This window comes from Lygodium microphyllum, chromosome 3 (assembly GCF_053477565.2).
Source record: "Lygodium microphyllum isolate KBCC chromosome 3, Lygodium_microphyllum_v1.1.10, whole genome shotgun sequence".
NCBI lineage: Eukaryota > Viridiplantae > Streptophyta > Polypodiopsida > Schizaeales > Lygodiaceae > Lygodium > Lygodium microphyllum.
In genome coordinates, this window is record NC_141137.1 from 18,100,586 (window position 1) to 18,124,570 (window position 23,985).

A 23,985-nucleotide genomic window follows, 5' to 3' on the forward strand; every position below is an offset into this window, starting at 1 on the left:
GGTGAAAAGAAGTTGAAAGAGTAGGACATGAGTGGCCTAGGCAAGAGATAGGTTGCCAATGAGCATGTAGGGACACTTGAAAGAGTAGTATTGCCATGTAATCCCATACATTGAGCTAGGTATGCTTGACAAGAATACTCATTTCCTAAGCGTAAATCGTGAATTATTTGTTGGTTGGAGGGAAATGTAAATGTTCAATTCAAGCTTATAAATTTAATAATAAAATATCTACTTCTATGGCGTGAAATATGGGCCAAATGGTGCACAGGAAGGGCTAATCTTGTGATGCAATAAAATAAAACTTGACATGTTGCTCTTTTCACTTTTACATGCAATTTTTTCATTTTTTGATAATAAAACCACTTTTGGCATCATCATGGTTTCTATATCCACCATCTAAAAAAGGAAAAGAAGTGAGTTTTTTAGAGTAACATTTAACTAATAGACCACTATTTTTGTTCCATGTCTTCTAACGATTCCACCCTTGCCATCCACCACCATTATTGTTGCCACCACCATTGCTACCACTACTTCCACTACAACCACCATTCCAATATCCACCACCATTACCATTCAAAAGCATTAGCACCACTACTCCCATTTCTATCACCACCAACGTCATTCTCTACCTCTCGATAACTATTTGTCTCTAACCTCCTTTTTCCACCTCAGTGTCACTTGCACTCACACATCACCAACACCATCACACTCCCCCTCTCAAAACCTATTTGTCTCTCGCCTCTTCTCTCTCTCCACTCTCACACTGCCTCTCTCTCTCTCTCTCTTTCTCTCTCTCTCTCTTTATTTTAAGATATATTAACTTAATTTTGGAGGAGGAGTGGGATGGGATTCCAAAATCTTAGATTTGGGCTCCACATATGGATGCCCTCTATAAATATAGAGAACTACAACTAATTTTGGAGAAACTACTTAGTTGCAGATCCTTTGTTATCATGTTTTTGCCTGATATTTCATTGGGGATTATTCACATGTAAAGGATATGTTGACCGCTATATGCACTAGTTTGTGGAATTCTTTAAAGGTACTAGACGTGGATTCAACATTGTGTGCATTGGGGAGGCGGTCCCAAATGTAGCACTAGTTGATAGTGTAGACAAGCTATTTCAACATCCATCATTACAAAAGCAAACAATGGACCAATAAAAGAAAGAAATACGAAACCTAAATATGTAATTGGTGTAGTGTGATAATGCCAACTAAAAAAGTGTGTGCAAAGCCTTCTACACATGTGGTCACACACACACACACACACACACACACACACACACACACACACACACACACACACACACACACACACACACACACACACACACACACACACACACACACACACACACACACACACACACACACACACACACACACACACACACACACACACACACACACACACACACACACACACACACACACACACACACACACACACACACACACACACACACACACACACACACACACACACACACACACACACACACACACACACACACACACACACACAGTGCATGTGTGCCCATGTGTGAGTGAGTGCGTGTGTGTGTGCACACGCACACATACACATGTGTGTCACCTTATGTATCATACTCACTAAGTCTAGCCACTTTCATTACATTAATGGTCCAATTAGAATACACCATAATGTTCATACTATATAATAGTATGTAGAGTGAATTTTTGCTATAAAGAAAATATGGCAAAAACTAGAAGGCAAGGTTTGTAGCTATTAGATTTATGATATCATTGTTAAGAATGACCATATTACATGTTTAGAAGTTACATGCTTTCCTTGTCACTTACATCTTCCAACATTTTTACAACCTCAAGCATGGTAGGCCTTTGGTTTGGCACTTTTGAGACACAACTTATGGCAATTTGCACTACTTGCATCATCTCCTCTTGCTTAACATTTTGGTTGTAATGAACAAGCTCCATATCAAAAAGTTTAGTACTCCACTCCTCAAGTACAAGTGATTGCACCCATCTTGGCAAATCAATCCCTTCCTCACGTGATGCTTGTAATGGATCTTTACCTGTAAGAAGCTCTAGCAAGAGAACACCAAAGCTATATATATCAGATTTTTGTGATGACTTCCGTGTCTCAAGCACCTCAGGTGCTATGTAACCCCCCATGCGTGATGTTGTTGGAATAGACCCAAACAAGGGTGCAAGTCCAAAATCTGATATGCTAGCTTCATAATCTTTAGATATTAAAATGTTAGAGGATTTTATGTTTCCATGAATGAGTTCTTTATTATATTTGACATTCTGCTCATGTAAGAATGCAATCCCTTTAGCAGCTCCAATTGCAATCTTCAAGCGCGTGGTCCAATTCAATGTGTTGCGTCCAGCCCCTTTGTTGCCTAGTCATAATATAAAAGTTTCTTTAGAGGTATGCCATTCACTGATATGTTATTCATATAATGATTATAAATGCATAGAAGATACTACCGTGAAGAAGAGCTGACAAACTCCCCATAGGCAAGTAGTCTAAAAGGAGTAGCTTTTCCTCCTTAGAGTAGTAGTAAGCTCGAAGGGGTACCAAATGATTGTGCTTTAGGCTACCCAATAGCTCTACATGTTGTGCAAATTCTTTTTGCCCAAGAGATACATCTTTGATACGCTTTACCACCAATATGGACCCATCTTCAAGAACAACTTTGTAACTTGTCCCCATACTACCTTTGCCCAGCACTTCAGCAGAAGCTCGAAGAAGCTCATCTAGGTCAAACATGTATTGGCTACCATCCAAGAACACAAGCTTGTTGTTCATTGATGTAGGGTGGGTGACGAAGGCTTGTTGGCTGTAGAATAAAGTTTCAAACAACAAATTAGTTGTAGTTTGGCAATTTAGAATCAATGCTAGTAGCTTGGAGGTTTTTCCTCTTAGAAAATGACTTCAAGTTTCTTTTATCTTGATTTCAAGTTTCTCTGTATGTTTTCATATAATAACAAATCTCATTTTTAACGTATCTTTCGAAAATGGGACTTGGAAGAACATTGTTTCCTTTATCATAATGAATAGGAGATTTGATAAGGAACCAACCAACTTGAGAAAGTAACGAAGTGAACCTTGGCTCTTCTTTGGAAACCTCTAAAGGTCTTATTACCCTTGGAGAAGATATTTCCTCCTTTGTAGGAAGAGCTTCAGCTGCTTGAAGAGCATTGCGCCTTTTGACGTAGTAAACAACAAACATTGACAGGAGCATTAAGAAAACCAATGATCCTATGACAATGGCCACAATGTAAATTGTTGGGAAGTGCCTAGGGTTATGGGGAGATGAGGGAGTTCCTTGGGTTGAGAAAAATGGGGTAGGAGGGAGGGAAGGAGACATGGAAGGTACGGGGGCATTAGGGCATGTTCGAAAGAGTGGGGGACCGCAAAAGTCATTGCCAGAAAATGCAGGGAACCCGAACTTTTGTTGGAGAGAGGAGGGTATGGAGCCATTGAGGTTGTTGTAGGCCACACTAAATTGGGCAAGGTTAGGGAGGGAGAAGGGGGCAGTGGATGGGAAAGGGCCAGATAGAGAGTTGTTCTGGAGGAAGAGGGTGCCCAAGCGCGGCAGAAGCACATAGGAATGGGGGACAAGGGAGGAGAAGCGGTTGTAGGCCAAGTTCACACGGACGATGAGGGCGGGTAAGGGGGGGAGGGCCCCAGTGAGGGCATTGTCTTGGAGATAGAGAGCCCGTAGCTGGGTGCAGTCGGAGAGGTCCGCGGGTATGGCGCCCGAGAGCTCGTTGTTGCGGAGCGAGAGGACGCGGAGCGCCGAGAGCCGGCCAAGTGTCGAGCCGCGGATGGGTCCAGCGAGGCCGACGCCCGGCAGGCGCAGCGAGACCACGCGTGGCGCAGGGGCAGGGGAGCACGTCACGCCCTGCCAGGAGCAGACCGAGGAGGGGTCGTGGGCGGGCCACGTGAGCCTGGGCGGCCGCCGGTCCAGCCCGCCCAGAAACGCCGCCAGCGCCGCCGCGTCGGAGGCCAGCAGGTCCTCTCCGGCCGCCGCCAGCCGGACCATCAAATATAACAGCCAACCGCAGAGCGACAAGCCTCGAGGCGTCCTCATTGCGCGCCACCGGCTAAGCACAGCAGAAGTCGTGCCACCACTCATAGCGGCAGGTTTTGGCTGCGGGCGAATTACTTAGCATGCTTGAGTGAGATATGTTGGAGGGTCGGTCGGAGTGAGTGGATGGATGGATGGGGGGGGAGGGTTATTGGTAAGAAGATCCTTGGGTGGGGGTGGAGGTGGTGGTGGTGGTGGTTGGTGGTGCATACTTATCGCCCTCCTCCCAAGCAACCGCAAAACCCACCCCCGCCCCCCCTAACGCCACCTTCTCTCACACTATTCCGATGTTGTTGTTGCCCTCGAAAGGTCTTTAGTCGGTGTATCGTACACCTAGATTTGGGTTGGTAAGCGAGAGAGAATTGATCGGCCACTCTTTGGCCTCACTCATGGGCAGCCAGCAGCACGAGGCTGGACACTCACCCAATGCATTAACCTCGTTTAGGACGCTCTTAAAGTATCATTCCCCATATACCTAAAATAATATGGTCTCTTTCTAAAAGCTACTCTTTATGTACCTTAAAAAGTAAGGCAAAAGATCTTGTTGTGGATAGAAATTGGGCAATCGTAAGCCTTCGTAACAAGTCCAACAATATTATACTGAAGTATACAAGCATTGTGTCTTATGATTCTCAAGTATGTTGACACCCAAAGGATAGCCAAACATCCACACTCTATCCAAAGAAATGTATATTTTTAAATTGACCTAAACTAAGCCCACTATTTTGCAAAGCGAATCTATCATTTCTAGTCCCCACAAAACTAGAAATCAAGAACGTATATGTTTCATCAAAGAATTATTCATTCACTCTCACTCATTAAAAAGTTATATGCTTCACACTTGTTCTCACGATGTTATCATCTATCTTTCTTGTCTCCATCTCAACTTTTACCCCTCTCTCCACATTCACCTCCAAACCTAAACCTCTTACAAGTTTTAGACTAGTTAATTATATGTTTCATACTTATTGTCATGATGTTGTCCTCTACCTTTCTCACTTGTTTCCATCTCAACTTTTACCTTTCTCTCCACATTCACCTCTAGACCTAAACCTCTTCAAGTTTTGGATTGCTTTGAACAATATCCTTTCAATCAAAATTAATGTTTTGATTTTTACAAGGTTTATTTCATTGAAGCATAGATGATATGGAAAAGTAGATACACACCTTTCCTAACAAATCTAAATCAAAGTTAACTCAATTTAAGCAATCCGCCCTTTAGTTTCTAACATAGCATTGCAAATCTCATTATGAGTATGATGCTATTGTCAAAAATGATACTTGATTCTTATGTGATTTGCCTCGTGGCAAGAAGAGCATTGGTACCAAGTGGGTTTACAAGTTAAAGCATAAGCCCGATGGTAGTGTTGATCACTATAATGCTAGACTTGTGGGGCAAAGGGTTTTGCTAAGCAAAAGGGCAATGATTTTGACAAGACCATTGCTCCGACTTGATGTATGACAAGTGTTCATAGCATTTGTGCATTAGCAACTCATAATGGCTAGAATATATATCAATTAGATATCAAAACTGCATTTTTGAATGGTGATTTACATGAGGAAGTGTATAATTTTCATCCTCGTGGTTTTGTGTAGAAAGGACAAGAAAACAAAGTGTGCATATTAAAAAAGGCTTTGTACGGTAGTACCTACACGTAGTTTTCAAAATAGTCCCACTGAGAGCACATTATATGCCAGACATGAGGGTGATGTGCCTTTGATCATTGTCATTTTATATTGATGACATGCTACTCCAATGGTTCTAATGAGACACACATTACTAATTTTTAAGTTGAGTTGAATTTAGCTTTTGACATGTTGGATTTGGGCCCACTTCATCATTATTTGGGCATTCAATTTAAGCAATGTGATAGTTGTATTGCTTTGCATCAAACAAAGTATGTTCATATATTATTGTAAATACATGCACGTAGTTTTCAAAATATTTCCACTCAGGGCACATTATATGCCAGACATGAGGATGATGTGCCTCTGATCATTGTGGTTTATATTGATGACATCTCCAATAGTCCTAATGAGATACATATTGCTAATTTTAAAGTAGAGTTAAATTTAGCTTTTAACATGTCAAATTTGGGCCTACTACATCATTATTTGTGCATTCAATTTAAGTAGTGTGATGCATGTATTGATTTGCATCAAACAAAGTATGTTAAGGCATTATTTCAGAGATTTGGTCACGAAGCTTGCAATCCTATGGAGACAAGTTTGAAGTTGAGCCTTCATGATGCAAGAGATTGATTTGATATGTTTCTCTATCAATAGACTATTGGGTGCTTGATCTATATATGCACTATGAGGTTTGTCATTCAATTTGCAATCTCACATGTGAGAAGGTATATGCATAGCCCAAGTCAGTGAGCATTGATAAGCAATGAAGTGGATCTTTTGCTGCTTGAGTGATACTTGGCACCTTGGGTTGTTTTATTCCAAGGGGGGGGATCATTACCATCAGATTTACATGCTTTTTCATACTCTGACTTGGCTTGTTGCAATGTCATATAACCCTATTGACTAGAAGTTGAATAAGCTACGACTCTCTTTAAACTATTTTGCAATATTCTAGTGATTACCCCAAAAAATAACATCATAGCCCCCATGAAAGTAATACGATCGAAGCCTCATGTAGATTTTCAAATTTAAAAAAACACCTCGATGTTATAAAAACACCAATCTAATGTTATCATAATCGATGCGTGAATTAAAGCAAACGACACATGTATCCACAAGTGGTTTATGCTTGGGAGCTCACGCATATTGTGGTTGAGTGAGAAGTAGCCCACTATGGCCATTTCTAGTTGTTGTGAAGCTAAATACAAGATAGCTTTCACTGCTATGGTTGAGTGTGTTTTGCTCTGACGCCTCTTGATTGACTTGTGTCTTGGACAGTCATCCATCACCACCGTCCTCATCACTTATAGTCACAGTATGTTGGTAGTTGCACGTAATCCATTGTTCCATGTACATGCTAAGTACATTGAGGTGCACTATCATTATGTTAGGGAGAGACCCTCTATAGGAGAGATTAGCTTGGCCTAGTGCCAACACATGACAATCTTATAGATTTTTTCATAAAGAATTTACATCATGAGAAGTTTGAAGCTTTCTATAAAGCTTTGGGCTTACTCCCCTTTGTGGATTGATCTAATGCACTGGGCATGACACTTTCCTATCCACGAATGCTAGCTTTTGTTCATTGTATTACTCCCAATGGGTATTTGTTACCATAATTTAGTAGTGATGTGTGTGAACACACATAGGACCATCAATGCACTTTTTCCCCACTTTTGGAGATTTTAAAATGTGAAAAAAGTACTTCGTATTAATAGCAACAAATAAATGCAATTATAGACTTTAATAGGCCTTCCTTAAAGCCTTTTGAAGTTTTTCCATGGCCTTTGGTAGATGCCCATTCACATTTAGGCCATACTTAGTCTTGTACATCTTCTCTATTGATACTTCTCAATACACTTATGTTGTGCTCTCTCAAGCTTCTTATCCTCTAGATTATGTAGTTGCTTTCCTACAACCCCAAATCCAACATTATTGTCCACCAAGATGACCAAAATTCCTCCAATATAAACCACACCAAATCATATACTACATTATAGCATTGATAATTATGTTATTGTGTTCCACAAAAGTAGTGAGAAATATTATCTTCTTGTGCTCCACTTTGAATCTTGTGGGAAGGGTTTGAGTAGCCCTAGAATGTGTTTGAGAGGAACAAAAGGCTTCAACAAACAAGTAGACTCTGACCAAGGGCATCCTCTTAGAGACTAGATTTGAATATTCTAGTATTGCTTACAACCCTCTCTAAGGATAATAATCTTCTAGAAAAGCTTGTTAATTGATTATTTGAGTGAGTGTGTTCCTAAACCCATATCTCTAGTTTGGAGAAGGAGGATACTTGTAATTATACTTGGCCCTTCAGAGTGCACCTTCATGGTTGCAATTTTTGAAAAAGGATGGTTGATCACATCAAGCTAATTATATTGCAAATAATACACAATAAAGATGAGAATGCCATGGAATCATAATAGTGTTACTTTCAGCCATAGTATAAAAAGATGACTCATAATTGTCGCAAGATGTAATAATTGATTTTATATCCATTCTATTCGTGCAACAATAACACTCAAATATTGTGATAAACGAGCGTTAGGGAAGAACAAAGAAGGATTTATTTGTCATGTGAGGATCAACCCTTTATACAAGCTAGGCAATAGAATGTGAACTTAGAATTGGTCAAATATGTGACATCCTTAGAAAACACACCAAAAAGGAAAATAGATATGATAAGAAGGGGCGTGGAACTATGTGAGTAGCATTTCTTATTAAACATATAGAATGATGTGTGTTTGGTGGTGGTAGTTTGCCAACCTATGGTTGCAATCACATGATAGAAAACACACCAAAAAGGAAAATAGATATGATAAGAAGGGGTGTGGAACTATGTGAGTAGCATTGCTTATTAAACAGATAGAATGATGTGTGTTTGGTGGTGGTAGTTTGCCAACCTATGGTTGCAATCACATGCTTAGGTGTAAATGCCATTCAATAAACAAACCTCTATGATATGTAGTTTTAACAAATCTTCAAAATAAGCATAGGAACAACTTGGTGTTGAGGTTAGGGGAGAAAAATAGAGGAGGTCATTGGGAAATAAACTCGATGGCACTTTTACTAGCCATTAAACACATGAAAGGAAGGTAGTGGGGAGCTAACACGTAACCCCCCTCCTCAATGCCTTGCATGCATGCAAGTGTCTACAAAGCAAAAGATGATGCACAAGAGTTCTCTAGCAAGCACTCCATGATTTTTGATGATGGAATCGACATGGAGATAGACTATGTGATTGTTACAAAGGGTTTTGTAAGGGATCTTATTGTGGCATAGAGGGCAATTAAGAAGGAGCAACAAGTGCTCAATGAGCATCGATGGACTAAAGCTACCAACTACAGGGAAGAAATGCTTCCAAGTCCTTGTGGCTTTGCCTTAGAGTGCATTAAGCAATGCTTCTCTAATTTTTAGCCATTTGCATTCTTTTTTTAACTTTATGGGTAAGCCTCCCAATGTTGTTGATTTTGAGAAGGTGGTTTTCGACAACTTTCCAAAGCAAAGCCATGTTTCAATAATATCATTTTGTTGGCAAACTTGCTTGACACACAAACAAAATGTGATAGGGTCCTCTGATTGCATAGTGGGATATGAAGGGAACCTTGTGTTCTCTTTGCCATGGAGCACCTTGTTCTCCCCCAAGAATGTTCTTATGAATTCATGTTCTAAGAATTTCCAATCTAGTAAGATGATGAAGTTGCATTTCTGGCTAGTGCTTTGGGTAAAGCCCTATATGTCCTACTATTGGCCTCTGTGGGGTTGGAGCTCTCAAACCTAAGCAAAAGGTGTGCTTATTGTGGGATTGTAAGCAAGAGCCTCCAAAGTACTTGGATCTTAGAGACTCTAATGGATTTGAGGCCGTTTTCACATAGGCCCAAATGGAAAAATTAACATAAAAAAGGAAGGGGCATTGTGCTCATGTGTTGCTAGGCAATTGGCATCGAAAAATTCAAGTGATGAATAGATCTAGGCAGGGAAGATCCACCATCCAAAGGGGCAAACCCCTACCCAAGTGGAAGAAGACAAGCAATTTTATACAAAAAAATGGCACGATATTGTATTGCACATCACATTTGACACCTTTTTCGATGCATGCTACTTATGTAAGCAAAGTCAGAACTTTGTGAAAATTGTCCATTTGAATTGGAAGAGGCTAGAAGAGAAACAAAGGCCTATAAAGTACCAAAGCCTTAAGGAGGAGCAAAGAAAAAGTGCTAACACTAAAACATCTCAAACTAGAGAGGAGATGCATGGCGAGAAGGGTGGGAAGAAGAAGATAGATGCAAGCAGTCTCTAGAAACATCCAATGCAAAGCATAGAATGAAGGTAGCTAACCCAAGTAGAAACAAACACAAGACCATGTAGAAAGCTCAAAGCAGAGGTAGACATCAATAAGGAAAACATTGATCCATCATCCAACCAAAGGTTCAAAGCAAGTAAGAGAAAAGGCAATATATCACTTAGGCAATCAGCATATATTCCCTTATGGATAGAAACTATCATGCTATGATGGATGGAGCTAAAGCACTAAAGAAATCTATTACTAGCATGGAGCAAGCATTGAAGAAGATCACAACCATTTCCTAGAATATAAGGGGCTTAGGTTTAGAAAATAGGAATCTTACATAGGAATAAGCTTGATATTTTAGCCCCTTAGGAGATCAAGCTCTCAGAGGAGGACTGCAAACATTCCACTGTAAACATTATAGTACCTGACTACATTATTCTAGGGAAGGGCTACTAGAGGGGCTGTGGGAAAACTATGCTAATAGTTAAAGACTTCCATCAATTGAGCTAGTATAGTGATTGAACTAATGGATCCATGTTGGCTACTTCAATCAAGGTTGGTGGTATAGATATCCATGTCTATTCTATAAATGCATCTAATGGTTCTTCTTACTGAGCTATGCAGTGGGATTATCTAAATGTCACGATTTCAAATGTTCCTAATCCCAATAGGAATGTTGGCAAAGGTTGATGATTGCACACTACTTGAGGGATTTTACTCACGTTTTGGAGATCCCACAGGGCTTCACCTAGCACAACTGTCAATTGGAAAGCAAGTAGAGAGCCTCAAGGATTGATAGGGATTATGCAACTCATGAAGGATGGTGGGCATCAGCTAATACTAGATTGGAGGTTCTCGAAGGCTTCAAGGACTCGGATCATTGCCCCTTGCAATCAAAATTCATCTGCTTCTTACTCGAGCTTCATAGCAAGGACCACCACTCTTTGGGCTCGATACTTCTTTTATTGATGACCCACACTTCCTTATGAAAGCAAAGCACATGTGGGAGGATGCCAAAAGGGATATTGCTAACCCTATCACAACATGGTTAAGGTGCAATCAAGTTATAGCTGCATCAGCATGGTAGAATGAATGCTTGCAAGAAGAGGGAGGGTGTGGATATTGCTTCCTTGGCTCGAGCTCATCTATTACACTGCTCTTTCTATCTCTTCTAATGATCCTATTGCCATCAATTTGCTATGTAGGAATTCGGAGGGGGTTGCCCCAACCCCCTTTTACTTCAATACTCTCAAGAAGAAGATCCAAAGGGAAACTATCACATCTATTGAGGATGATAGAGGATGTAAGCTCATGTAGAATGAGGAGATTATGGATGCCTTGTATCAACACCTATTGGCAATTGTAGGGGTTGAGTTTATGTACCCCCAAATTATGAAGAAAGACTACATGAGGTATTTTCTATGGCCCTTGAGCAAGTGGCTACCCAAATCAGTGGTACCTTTTGAGTAGATGAAGTTGCTTTTGCCTTGCATGCCATGAAGGATAGAAAATCATCGTGAGTGAATGCTATCCTAGTGGAATTGTATGAAGCTCTTTGGAATGTTTACAAGAGGAATACATGAAAGTTGTCAACTATTGTCTAGGTGCTAAAATCATTCCGCCTAAATTGAATCAAGGGATGAGCAAGTTAATTCCAAATGTTGCTACTTGACTAAAAACCAACCAATAGATATTGTTAGCTATGCTCTCCATATCATGCAAGGTGATGGCCAAAGTGCTGGCTCTCAAAATAAAGACAACACTTTCTAAGTGGATGCCCTTGAGACAATATAGAATTTTGTATAGAATGAAGATTCAAGATGCTATTTTAAACCTAACGAGTGCTATGATTGGGCCTTGTGCAATGGGAAGAAATGCCTTTTAGTGAACATGGACTTAGATAAGACATATGGTAGGATAAACTAGGGTTTTGTTTTGAAAGTGTTGTAATTTATATGGTTTGGTACCGGATACACAGATGATTGCCACACTATTTGATAATGCACCAACTTACATATGCACAAATGGGTCTTTGTCTAAAGCCTTCGTCCTCAAGAGATCTATTTGGCAAGGCTATCCACTTGTGTTGTTACTATTTGCTATGGTCTTTGACATGATTCTAAGGAGAATTGATTGTCTCATTCAAAGAGGTAATTTGCATGATCTTCGACTTCCTAATGGGGATTTTTTTGGTCCATAGTTTTTTGTTGATGACAACATTAATATATTACAAGCAAGAAGAGAAACCTTGGTATCCTAATGGGAGTGTTCAAAGCCTTTTCTATAGTGTTGGGCTTTATAATTAGTATGACCTAGATAGTATTATTATATTTAGGGCATGGGGAGCTAGATGATTGGGTCAACAAGCATGGTTTTAAAGTCATTAACAAAGGGGAGGTGTTCAAGTATTTGGGATGTCTTATAAGTGTCAAGGTCACCAAAAAGCACAAATGTGTGTGGTTTTTTATTTCAACTAGCCATAATAGCCTTTAGTGCTTCAACTTGGAAGGAAGTAAAAAGGTTGTTTTGGGATTTCCTTTGGAAAGCAAGGGAGGGTCATTCTTGGCATGCTATAGCATGGGAAATTGACATGGCAGATAAGATTGAGGATAAGCTTGGGACGCCCTATAGGAGAAGGCCGACCGATGCTTCTTAACCTAGTTAAAAGGCTGATAGTGGACTATCCTTTGATAGTGATGCTAAGGATTGGTTAAAAAATGTAAAGCTACTTGGAGGATGTTGGTGTCATTAACTAGGAAGACATATGTCATGCAACTTGAAGATCAAAGTACCTAGCTTAGAGGTACCTAGAAGCTAATTGATGTGTAGAGAAGGTACATGAGGTACTCTAAATGGCTCCTTGATAATAGTGCAAGAGAAGATAATTCACTAAGGTAGCTAGTTTTGACTTATGAAGGGTCCTACAAGGAGGACTTCTCACCCATCCAAAGGAAATGCAAGATCTCACTTAGTCTCTACAACAAAGGAATAAGGAGATGGATGGTTATCTAGGACTCTACCCAACTAAGACTTCTCACATAGGAGGTTGATGGCTCAAGGAAACATAGTTGGCCCATAACATATGTTTGTCAAGTGATGCACCCTTTCAAAGCTATCCAAACTAAAAAAGGCAAAATATTGTGAGATTATACTAAGAAGAAGAACCTTTTAGTGCTATCAAGGTCACACACCTTTAAGATTGTTGAATAGTTTTGTCCTATGGAGGGCCATGATGAACAAGATTGCAACTCATGAGCACTTGCCAAAGCTAAGAATATTCCAATATGTTGTCCCTTATGCAATATGGAAAAGGGAATCATGTTTTCCTTTTTGGAACTATAGGGAGGTCCACACACTATGGATAGCCATTTGGAAGTGGGTCAAAACATTTGGTTTTCATGGAGCTATATCTCAACCCAAATTGGTCTTTTTGGGGCTCATGGGAGGTTGAATAAGGGTTCTCATTTATTAGGAATGTTCTAAGGGCTATTGTTAGGTATATTTTGAGGTTTAGAAATGAGGGAGTGTTTGGGAGGGTGAAGAAATCTTACTTGGTAGATAGTGAGAAATCTAAGCAAGAAAATTTGATTGTTTTGAAGTGTTTGGGTAAGAAAAATAATTGGGTTAGGGTCGTTCATAGGGCCTTGAAAGAAAATAGCTAGACCTATGATCCATCACCCTCCATTGGAGGCAGGTTGATGTAAATATCTATTATTTACAACATGTCGAATTATAAAATAAAATCTTCAAAATTAGAAAAAATGGTATTATTCATAATATTGCATATCCTATTAAGTAAGGTGGGTTTTATGCATGCTTCATAAGTGATTATAACCTTTAATTAGCAAGAGTGAACAAGAATGGTATTATGCAAAATATTATATGTATGGAGGATTACAATCGCATGTCTAAAGCTAAAAAATTTATCCTTCAATTGTCACCACAATTCAATTGGTTTAATGAGTTCTATTTATTGTATGCTGGGTCCCTCATTAGAAATCAACATTAAAGCTCCCATATACATTGTGTCTAGCTGATTTCTATTGCATGCCTTGAGTATGTTTGAATAGACATGCCTCTTTCACAAGTAATAGTGATTGAAAAAATGCAATTTCACTAAGCCTTGACAAGTCTTGATACTTATTACATAGCATTAGATTGAAACTAATTTAAGTTCGGGCATCCTTTAGAGCACCAACTTCTTCCAATCAAGGGGACTTTGCACCTTAGAATTTGAAATTCTCTCCTCAACCCGATGCCATCAACCATACCTTCATATACACAACTTTAATTAGGTGCTCTACTTAGTCAATATAGCCTATCATAAGCTCCAAGGAACTCCCATGGAACTATCAAGTCAATCTAAAAAAATTGGTTGTAATTAGCAATCTGATCCACTTGATATATTGCAATATAACTTGCAATTTCGAAGAGTGTGTGCCTAGTTAGTTTGTATGTCTTGTACAGATAAATACATGAGACCTATAAGGCTTGAAAATTCTTATGTTAACCTTGAAACATGTCTTTATGCAATACTATATATGATATGTATTGTATATGACCAATACCATATATATTGTTTACAAAGCTACAAGTAGGAATTACAAACAAATCATAAGGTATGCAACAATCTTAATGTTCAATGAAAAGGTTAAATTCCTAGATATATACAGATGATATGTAATGGCTAGGGGTTGATGCATGCACTGATCTAAGTACTCAATAGAACTGTTGCTAGAAGACAATATGCAATGCTAGATGATCTTTGAAAAAACAAGATTTTACTAGGAGTTTTCCTTTAGGCATAGTATGTCATAAGCAACCATATACATTGTTATATAGTCTGCCAAGATTTTGGAAGATGAATTAGAGCTAATAGATAAGCTAGGAAGGTTTGTACATGTAAATGAAAATTTCTCCATGCAAACTAATCAAACTAGTTATTCGAATATTATTACTAGTGGTTAAGCAATATTGTGTACTGCTTAATAATATTCTGAATCATTAGCAAAAATTACAAATAAGGTGTAGGTCCATCGGTTGGAATTGAAAAAGATGAGCGAGATGAACATTAAACCTATTATAGATAGTGATATATCCAATAATATGAACCATCATTGTAAAAAATGTATGTATGACTATCAAACAAACATATATGTATTTGTACAAACATATGTTAATAAGTGATATTACTGTATCTAGTCATATGAACCATCATATACAACCATACTACCATTGTAAAAAAGCTATTCGTGGCTATTAGACAAAACATGTATGTCTTTGTATAGACACGTGTAATTACCATATGTCACACCCATACACTGTCATGGGTATGTCAAATCATTCATGGGGCTAGCAATGTTACCCCTTTTTTATGTTCCAGATGTAGTCCAAATTCAAAGATTTTCTTGTTACAGACTAACAAGCAAGATATGTCAACCCTTTTTATATTAAATATAGTAAAGTAACCCCTTTCTATTTTGTATGTTTGGTATGCTCTAGATGTAAAGCACTACTCTAGGTCAGCCAAAGCAATATAAATCAATACTAAGGATTTGATAGAGAAGCCCCTAAATTATGGATTCTTCCTTCTTTTTCGCTACAGTTCAAATGGCATTGTCTAGTATGTATTCTTAGTACTTTGAGTGGATGCCTACCAATTGTAGGGTTTTATAATGCCTACCAATTGTAGGGTTTTTTATCACTACCTACCATTCATTAGTAGCATTTATGATTGAATTTGTCCCAAAAACATGTTTAGGACTTAATCATCAACATCTTATCCTTATGTTTTCAATGAGACACTTGCTGCCACATAATCATAACTGAAACCTCAATTACAAATTTGAGTCATGGTATCCAAGATTTACGATAAGCCAACATATAAACTTTGGCGTCATATGCATATATTCTGATGCATGGCCTAGGCTGTGTGGTTGTTTATGACAACCAGGCACTAGTTCAAATCATTGCATCTACACTTAGGCTTTGTGGTTGTTTATGACAACTAAACAATAATTCAAATTACTACATCTACATTGTATAATGATTTAACATACACAAATATGTGTGTCCTATTTTATGTCATAACTGGTAAAACATACATTTATGGTGAAATTACCATGCTTATATGTTATGCGTCAAGATATGTCATGTAGAGGCTTATTGCTATCTATGATATGCTACATAAAGACAAAGTATAATCAAATCAATAATCAAATTTTATAACACTAATAGTGACTAGTATATGAAACAAGATAATCATTCATGTTCCACCCAAAGTTAATTGCTAACAAGATAAGCTTAGGATGGTTCACCGAGTCATTACAATATTACTCTGGAGGAATTCATTCTCATGGGCTATAATCGGCTTGGTCTTGGGAGAAGAACCAATTGGGGTGGGTCCCAATCTTGACTACCTAATTTAGGACCAATTCAGTACATAATGCATTTAGTTATTTCAATAATTATTTCCCCAAGAAACCTAAAGATCATGTGTCCCTATTTTACTTAGACCATAAGCTAAGCATTTAGAAATCATGTTGATGAACCCTACAAATAGCCAAGCAATTGCTTCTCGTCAATGAGTACATCTATACTTCGAGTAGGATATGCATAGTAAGTCATGTTTGAAGGTATTCACATACCTTTGCATGACAATGAAAATAGAGATATGCAATCACGTGAACATGTCATACTACTTATTTTCTTTACTAGGGTTGTCAAAGTAGCCACTCATTCATAGTACACACCAAAGGTTAGTTGTTGTATATGAGATGTCAATACAACACATGATCTATCCAGCATAAGATTATTTTAAAATGATAAAAAAGAATAGTAATCTCTTAGCCATCAGCAAGGCAATGGACACAATTATGCTTAGTAGGTCATGTTTGAGTTCAATCACACATCCTAGTAAACTTGTTGGAAATATATTTCGGCATTGATATGATCCTACCCTTCCTAATTATCCAGATAGTGAGTTCTTTATTCATAATACATAACCCCTAACATGGTAATAGATAAGGCTACAATAAAATGATTAAACAAGTCCAAAAAATACTTAGCCGTCTACCATTAGTAGGGCATAATTATGCTCACTCGGTCATATCAGACAACAATCACACATCCCAAAGCTTGTTGGAAACATATTTTTGAATTGATATGATCCTATCCTTTCTAATTATTCAAATAGTAAGGTATTTATTCATAATACATAACATGTAACATGGTAGTATATAAGACTATACTAATATGATTAAATAGGTCCAATATATATTGAACCATGTATTATGGATAAGACTATCAACAGAAAGATGTTGATCCACTAAGAGACCACCAAAATTATAATCTTGGCTCTATGATATGGAGGAGTCCTTGATCTTATAATCAGAGCGTGCGCTTTTATATGCCTAGATATTGAAGTAGACATAATATGAGTAGGTCCTTACTTGTCCAAGTAAATAGCTATCTAAGCTAAAACTATTAGTTCCAAAGGGCATATCCCTGCCATGTATTGTTCCCAACAACAATTGACTGGATCACTTTAGGTGTATGCAACAACCTTTTGGAGGGATTAATAGGCAAGTTTAAAGTCAAATAGGTCCTTTGAAAAATTGTGTACACATGATTAAGTAGAGATCAAGGTAATATGCCATTCACCAACAAAAGGATTGCATGTGAAACATTGTTTATACCAATAGAGCGTGTACATAATTTGAAGGGCCATGGGAATTAAATCAATTAGGAGGGATGAATAGTAATGCTATGCATGTGGTGATTCAAGTAGGGATACACCTCTACTCATGTTTGGACGACCAAATTATGCATATACAATCTAGTAAACATTGATGCTCATAGGGAAATTTACCAATTAATTATAATATGCTACAACCTATATCATGACACAAACCAATACAGGGTAGATGAGTAGTGCTAGAGTATCATATTCTAAGGTAAGCTAATGGTCAAGTCTAATTAAGCATTGATTATTACCAAAATATTAATCAAATAATTGAACAAGATTAGGATGCTCAAATTTAAGAACCTAATGAAGAGGACACCAAAGCAAGTCATTTGACAACAAAAACCAACAAAGTGGATGAAGATAGAACGGAGCACATAGCAAACCAAGAGTTGTTACTTCTTTAACTTCTTTTTATTTCTTCTTTAACTTTCCCACATCAAGTTAGTACTTTCCTATAGTGGAGTTACAATTTCCTATAACAGAGCTGCGACAAAGTGAAGTTGTAGTTTCCAGCAACAAAATTGTAGCTTCTTGCAATGGAGTTTCACGTAATTCATTGTATTTTGTAAGATCTACTCCACATCAACTTCAAACATTAGGATAGTAGTGGGATTAGCTTGCAAAAACAACTCCTCTTCATCATCACCTATCTCAAGTGCCACATTTATAGTTTGAGCCACTAGAGGCATGAATGTAGGTTTGAGAATAACTTGATTAGCCATGGAGATTTTTACCTCTTTAACACTAAAGAATATACCTACTCCCCAATCTTGTTTGAGTTTTGATAGTTGAAAGCATGGTCTATCCACCAACAACATATTATAAGAATCTCCTACTCCATCCATCCGAAGTACCACAAAACATACTTTGAACTTTATACCTACAATCTAATACCCCTTGCTATCCTTTGTCAAATTCTTGATTTTCTTATAATGGATCGTTGACCTTCATTTTGGATTTGCTATTTCTAAGTCTCTTCTCTACCCTTTGGGCACAACATCAGCCAAAACATCTATGGTGGCATTTTCTTAAATTCAATATTAGCAATTACATTTGCAATGGTCTTATCTAGACCCTTCACAAAATAGGAACTCTCTAGTTCCACTAACCGTTCATCCACAGCACCCGATCTATTCAGCAAGGTCTTGAACCTTTGTGCATAATCTTGCACAAGCATAGACTTTTGTTTGATTTGTTTTTACTTCTTTAACACATTTGTGGCTATTTTATCTTTTTTGAATCTACTAAGAAATGGATTTTTTAGTATACCATGAGTAGCAAAATTACCAATACCATGTGTATTATACCAATCCACAGCCTTACCCTTAAAGGTTGCACCAAATTGTTGAAGTTTGACTTGATCCCCATATATGTTATTGAAGCCACTAGCAAGCCATCCTGTCTCAAATTGGGCCATACGACAATCTAGATATTTCTTCTTCTGTCCAAAAAACTTGAAAGCCCTAACCTTAGGTTAATTAGTTGATTCGGATTCACTATGGGCTACCTTCTCAACAGAGCTAAGGGATTGAAAGTTAGAGATCTCTTTGTTACCGCTATCAAAGTTTACAAAAAAATTGCTCTACACAATACCAAATGATGCAATCTCTACATGGAGAAGTAATCTAAGCTTGGGTAAGAGGAACTACTTCCTCTTCTTTTGTAGAACTATTAAGAGAATGATACACTACTATAGAGATACATTCATCTTGATAATCCTCTATATAGGTTATATCTCCTTTCTCGTTTAGGGTTGTGGATGCTCCTGCTTCTCCTCCTACATCTTGCAATGGCTCTGACTATCGGTTCCTTACTAACAACTCTCACAATCCTTTAGATTTGCTCCTTGTCACAAGATGACATTTGACGAATAGGGATAATTCTCAAACATATAAATAGAAATGCAAAAGTAACCCTTTGAAATCCATCATCTTGCTTCAGGGATTTACAAGAAATTCATATTTTTGTCATGAAACATAGTCATTTTTTATTGAGTTTTAAACCACACATTCAGGGCTACAATGGTAGGATTGCCAAAGTGTCACAACCCTAAGTTTATGTAGAATACATAGCATGATTTCATTGTACATAAAGAATTACAACAAACTATTCTAGGCTTTGCAACAAGCTACCCTATTGCTTCAATGAATGAGGACAGAAATTAAAGATAACAATATGGAATGTGAGAAAAGACTACCTAATGTTCATGGTAGCATTAGAGAGACACAAAATAGAGAACATTGCTGAAAGAATACACTGAAATAGAGCATGAAGTAGGGTGCAAATCGTCAAAGCATGTTTCCATTATCAAATCTCACCATCTCATGTAGTGTGAAAAGTAAAAAAAGAGATCAATCGTGTCTCTTCATCCCAAGCAGCCTATTCTAGTTGCATAAAACTACTAATCACATGACTTATAAAGTCCATTCACATGAGAAACTAAATGAACTATCCAAGACTAAGGTAAAGAGACTAAGATTAATACAAAGTAGAAATCTCATAGTAGATATGATGTCTAAAGTCCTGGATAATAGGCTGCATTAGGGGAGAATCCCCACCAATCAAAAGAAAGGAGAGAATACTGCACAGAGAGAATAATAAGAAGGGATAAGCGGATGCATGTATGTATAAAAGTGAAAGTGCTATTTGTTATGACATAATGTGTTTGTGTGTGTGTATGTGTATTTACACACATATATATGTACTATTTCTATCTAACGTACTAACACTAGTCAACATCATTGTTGATATTTCTAGCACTCTACATACAACATAAGTTTGAGTGGGTTTAGTATGTTGTTTGGACCCATTTCTCTTTCTCAACTTGATGGTTTGGTGCTTTACTCCAATAACTTTTTTCCCTACCAATAGAACCAAAATGAGACTCAATCTTTGTCATCTTGGGTAACTTAAGCTACTAAAGCAAGTACAAAACTTGAGTGAGACCATATGTTGCAATCCTCTTATGATGGAGAGTAAGAACGGAACACACGAAGCCCTAATCTCTCACCTAAAACAAGCTTGGCTCTCATCATGCATCTCATTGTAAGCTAGGCATACATAAAAAAGAAAGCAAATCACAAACTCATGCCAAGGTCATACCACTTCCTTTTAGTGTTGTTTGAGTCTTCCTCAACCCTTGCCTAATGCTCTTCTATAAGGTTTAGTGTTGTTTGAGTCTGCCTCAACCCTTGCCTAATGCTCTTCTATAAGGTTTAGTGTTGTTTAAGTCTGCCTCAACCGCCTAATGCTCTTCTATAAGTTTTATAGCCTACTCCTTTCTTGTGAGTGCCATGGAGAAAGGAGAAGAAGAAGGAAAAGAAGAAGAAGAAGAAGAAGAGGAGGAGGAGAAGAAACAAAGGAGAAGATCTTAGCTTGCAAATCTAACTACTTGGAATCAAGTATAGATAGGACCAAAGATCATCGTATATTGATTACACCATACCCAACATAGGATAAATAATATTAATGATCTAATTAATAGAAAGCATTTGATTACAGAAATTAGAACAATGAACACCATTTCCATTGAAATCATTTAATACATTGTGAATTGTGAATCATGAATATATCAAAGAATACTTCTCAACAATTAAAGCCGCATTTGCCAATTATAGTTTTGGAAGGACATGACTAGAAGAAATGCCAAAGCCTCAATAAAGCATATCACTTTCTACACCTCCATGTACAAACTGATCTCTATCAATGCAAATGAGTTCTCTCAAACAATCTATCTTATACATGTGTTGTAGAAGTTTATCCTACTACTCCTCTGGAGTATTAATAAATAAGACACTACAAGGATATGAGGCTATAGCGACGGGCGTTAGCGACATCGCTATTTGCGTTGCAAATAGCGACGGTACCCAGAGCAAAAAAACGCAAGCCGAAACCTGAACGCGTCATTTTTCACATATTCACAAAAGAGAGAGCAAGAGGGAGAGCGACCATCTTGTTGAGAGGGAGATAAAGAGAGAAAGAAGGCTTCTCACGGCTGCCACCGTCGTCGTTCGCGAAGAAGAGGAGGAGGTGTATGGAGGGCAAAGAGGAGCCACCAAACCCTTCTTTGAGTCTTTACGGTGAGTGCATTGTCCATTCTTGCTTTGCTTTTGTGTTTTCTCTCTCTCTTTTACTTGTTTTTGGTATAATTCATGTATATTGAGAGAGGGAGAGAAAATGAGAAAGAAAGAAAGGGAGAGGGAGAGGGAGAGGGAGTTTTCTCTCTCTTTTACTTGTTTTTGGTATAATTTGTGTGTATTGAGAGAGGGAGAGGAAATGAGAGAGGGAGAGGGAGGGAGAGAGAAAGAGAGAGAGGGGGGGGAGGGGGAGGGGGAGGGGGAGGGGGAGGGAAAGAAAATGAAAGAGGGAGAGGGAGTTTTCTCTCTCTCTTTTACTTGTTTTTTGTATAATTTGTGTGTATTGAGAGAGGGAGAGGAAATGAGAGAGGGAGAGGGAGAGAGGGAGAGAGAGAGAGAGAGAGAGAGAAAGAGAGGGAGAGGGAGAGGGAGAGGGAGAGGGAGTTTTCTCTCTCTCTTTTACTTGTTTTTAGTATAATTTGTGTGTATTGAGAGAGGGAGAGGGAAACATTGAAAGAGAGAAAGAGAGGGAAAGGGAGAGGGAGAGGGAGAGGGAGAGGGAGGGAGAGAGAAAGGGAGGGGGAGGGAGAGGAGAAGAGAGAAAAAACATTAAACATAATAGAGAAAGAGAGAAAGAGAGGGTGAGGGTGAGGGAGGGAGAAGAAATGAGAGAGGGAGAGGAAAAGAGCAAAAGGAAATGAGAGAGGTAGAGAAGAGAGAAAAAGAGAGAAAAGATGCTAAACATAATAGGGGAAGAGAGAAAGAGAGGGTGAGGGTGAAGGTGAGGAAGGGAGAATGGGAGAAAGAGAGAAAGGAAATGAGAGAGGGAGAGGAGAGAGAAAAAGAGAGAAAAAGAGAGAAAAAACATTAAACATAATAGGGGAAGAGAGAAAGAGGGTGAGGGCGAGGGTGAGGGAGGGAGAGAAAATGAGAGAGGGAGAGGAAGAGAGAAAAGGAAATGAGAGAGGGAGAGGAGAGAAGGTGAGGGAGGGAGAGGAGAGAGAAAAAGAAATGAGAGAGGGAGAGGAGAGAGAAAAAGAGAGAAAAATATTAAACATAATAGGGGAAGAGAGAAAGAGAGGGTGAGAGTGAGGGAGGGAGAAGAAATGAGAGAGGGAGAGGAAGAGAGCAAAAGGAAATGAGAGAGGGAGAGGAGAGAGGAAAAAATGAGAGAATGAGAGGAGAGAGAAAAAGAGAGAAAATATGTTAAATATAATAGGGAAAGAGAGGGTGAGGGTGAGGGTGAGGGAGGGAGAGGAAATGAGAGAGGGAGAGGAAGAGAGAAAAGGAAATAAGAGAGGGAAAGGAGAGAGAAAAAGGGTGAGGGTGAGCGAGGGAGAGAAAATGAGAGAGGGAGAGAAAGAGAGAAAAGGAAATGAGAGAGGGAGAGGAGAGAGAAAAAGAGAGAAAAATCATTAAACCTAATAGGGAAAGAGAGAAAGAGAGGGTGAGGGTGAGGGAGGGAGAGGAAATGAGAGAGGGAGAGAAAGAGAGAAAAGGAAATAAGACCTTACAATAAGCTCATCCTAGGCTCATAGGGGTTAGGCCGATCCTCAACAAACCTAAGGGATATATGGCTAGAGAACCCTAGCACACTTGCACCTCCTAACATAATGTTCTTCTTACAAAGAGACCTCTCATACATGGGGCTTATCCTAGCCTCCACCAGGCTCAAACTATCCCCTTGGTGAAGGGATCTAGCCACTAACCTTGGGGGAAGTTTAGTGTGTAGCCAAATATCCACCTATGAGGGTACAAAAACTTTTGTAGAAGTATACGAAGGTAATCAGCCTATCAGTTAGAAAAACATTCATTTTTCATAACGTAAATCCAAAAATAACTTTGGATATTCCATAAAAATCAATCTCTTCTTAAAAAGACAAATACAAAAACTAAAACAACATCATTCATATGCTTCGCAAAAACTAAAACATCATCACCACAAGATCTCTTAGGAAACTCATCTTCAACTATCAATTTTAATTTAAAAATATAATATAAAATCACTTGCAAGGAAGAATACTCTTTTATCATTAACCCTCTTTCATTCTTAGAATAGTCTTAGGAACAAATTTCTGCTCTAACAAGCATATATTTGAGCATAATAACTATTTTAAGGTTTCTTCGATGAGTAGTAGTAGTATATATGCA

The 23,985-nt window shown here is 38.3% G+C and overlaps 1 protein-coding gene across 1 annotated transcript; it reads right to left on the bottom strand.

The window, feature by feature from the left end:
* Window positions 1-1,710: 1,710 nt before the first annotated feature.
* Window positions 1,711-4,223, bottom strand: LOC148038107 (putative inactive receptor kinase At2g26730). Its single transcript, XM_087669046.1, has 3 exons — window positions 3,097-4,223; window positions 2,476-2,828; window positions 1,711-2,387 (listed from the first exon to the last, which is right to left on the bottom strand). Exons 1-3 carry the CDS (start codon window positions 4,128-4,130, stop codon window positions 1,801-1,803), a joined length of 1,974 nt encoding a protein of 657 aa, XP_087525172.1. The 5' UTR covers window positions 4,131-4,223; the 3' UTR covers window positions 1,711-1,800.
* Window positions 4,224-23,985: the final 19,762 nt, after the last annotated feature.

Excerpts from the sequence above, each read along its gene's own strand:
- LOC148038107 (XM_087669046.1), bottom strand. The coding sequence starts at position 4,130 with ATGAGTGGTGGCACGACTTCTGCTGTGCTTAGCCGGTGGCGCGCAATG. Across the intron at positions 2,829-3,096 it reads GTTTCCAAAGAAGAGCCAAG|CCAACAAGCCTTCGTCACCC; the intron begins GTTCACTTCGTT and ends TTTATTCTACAG. Across the intron at positions 2,388-2,475 it reads TTTGTCAGCTCTTCTTCACG|GCAACAAAGGGGCTGGACGC; the intron begins GTAGTATCTTCT and ends TATTATGACTAG.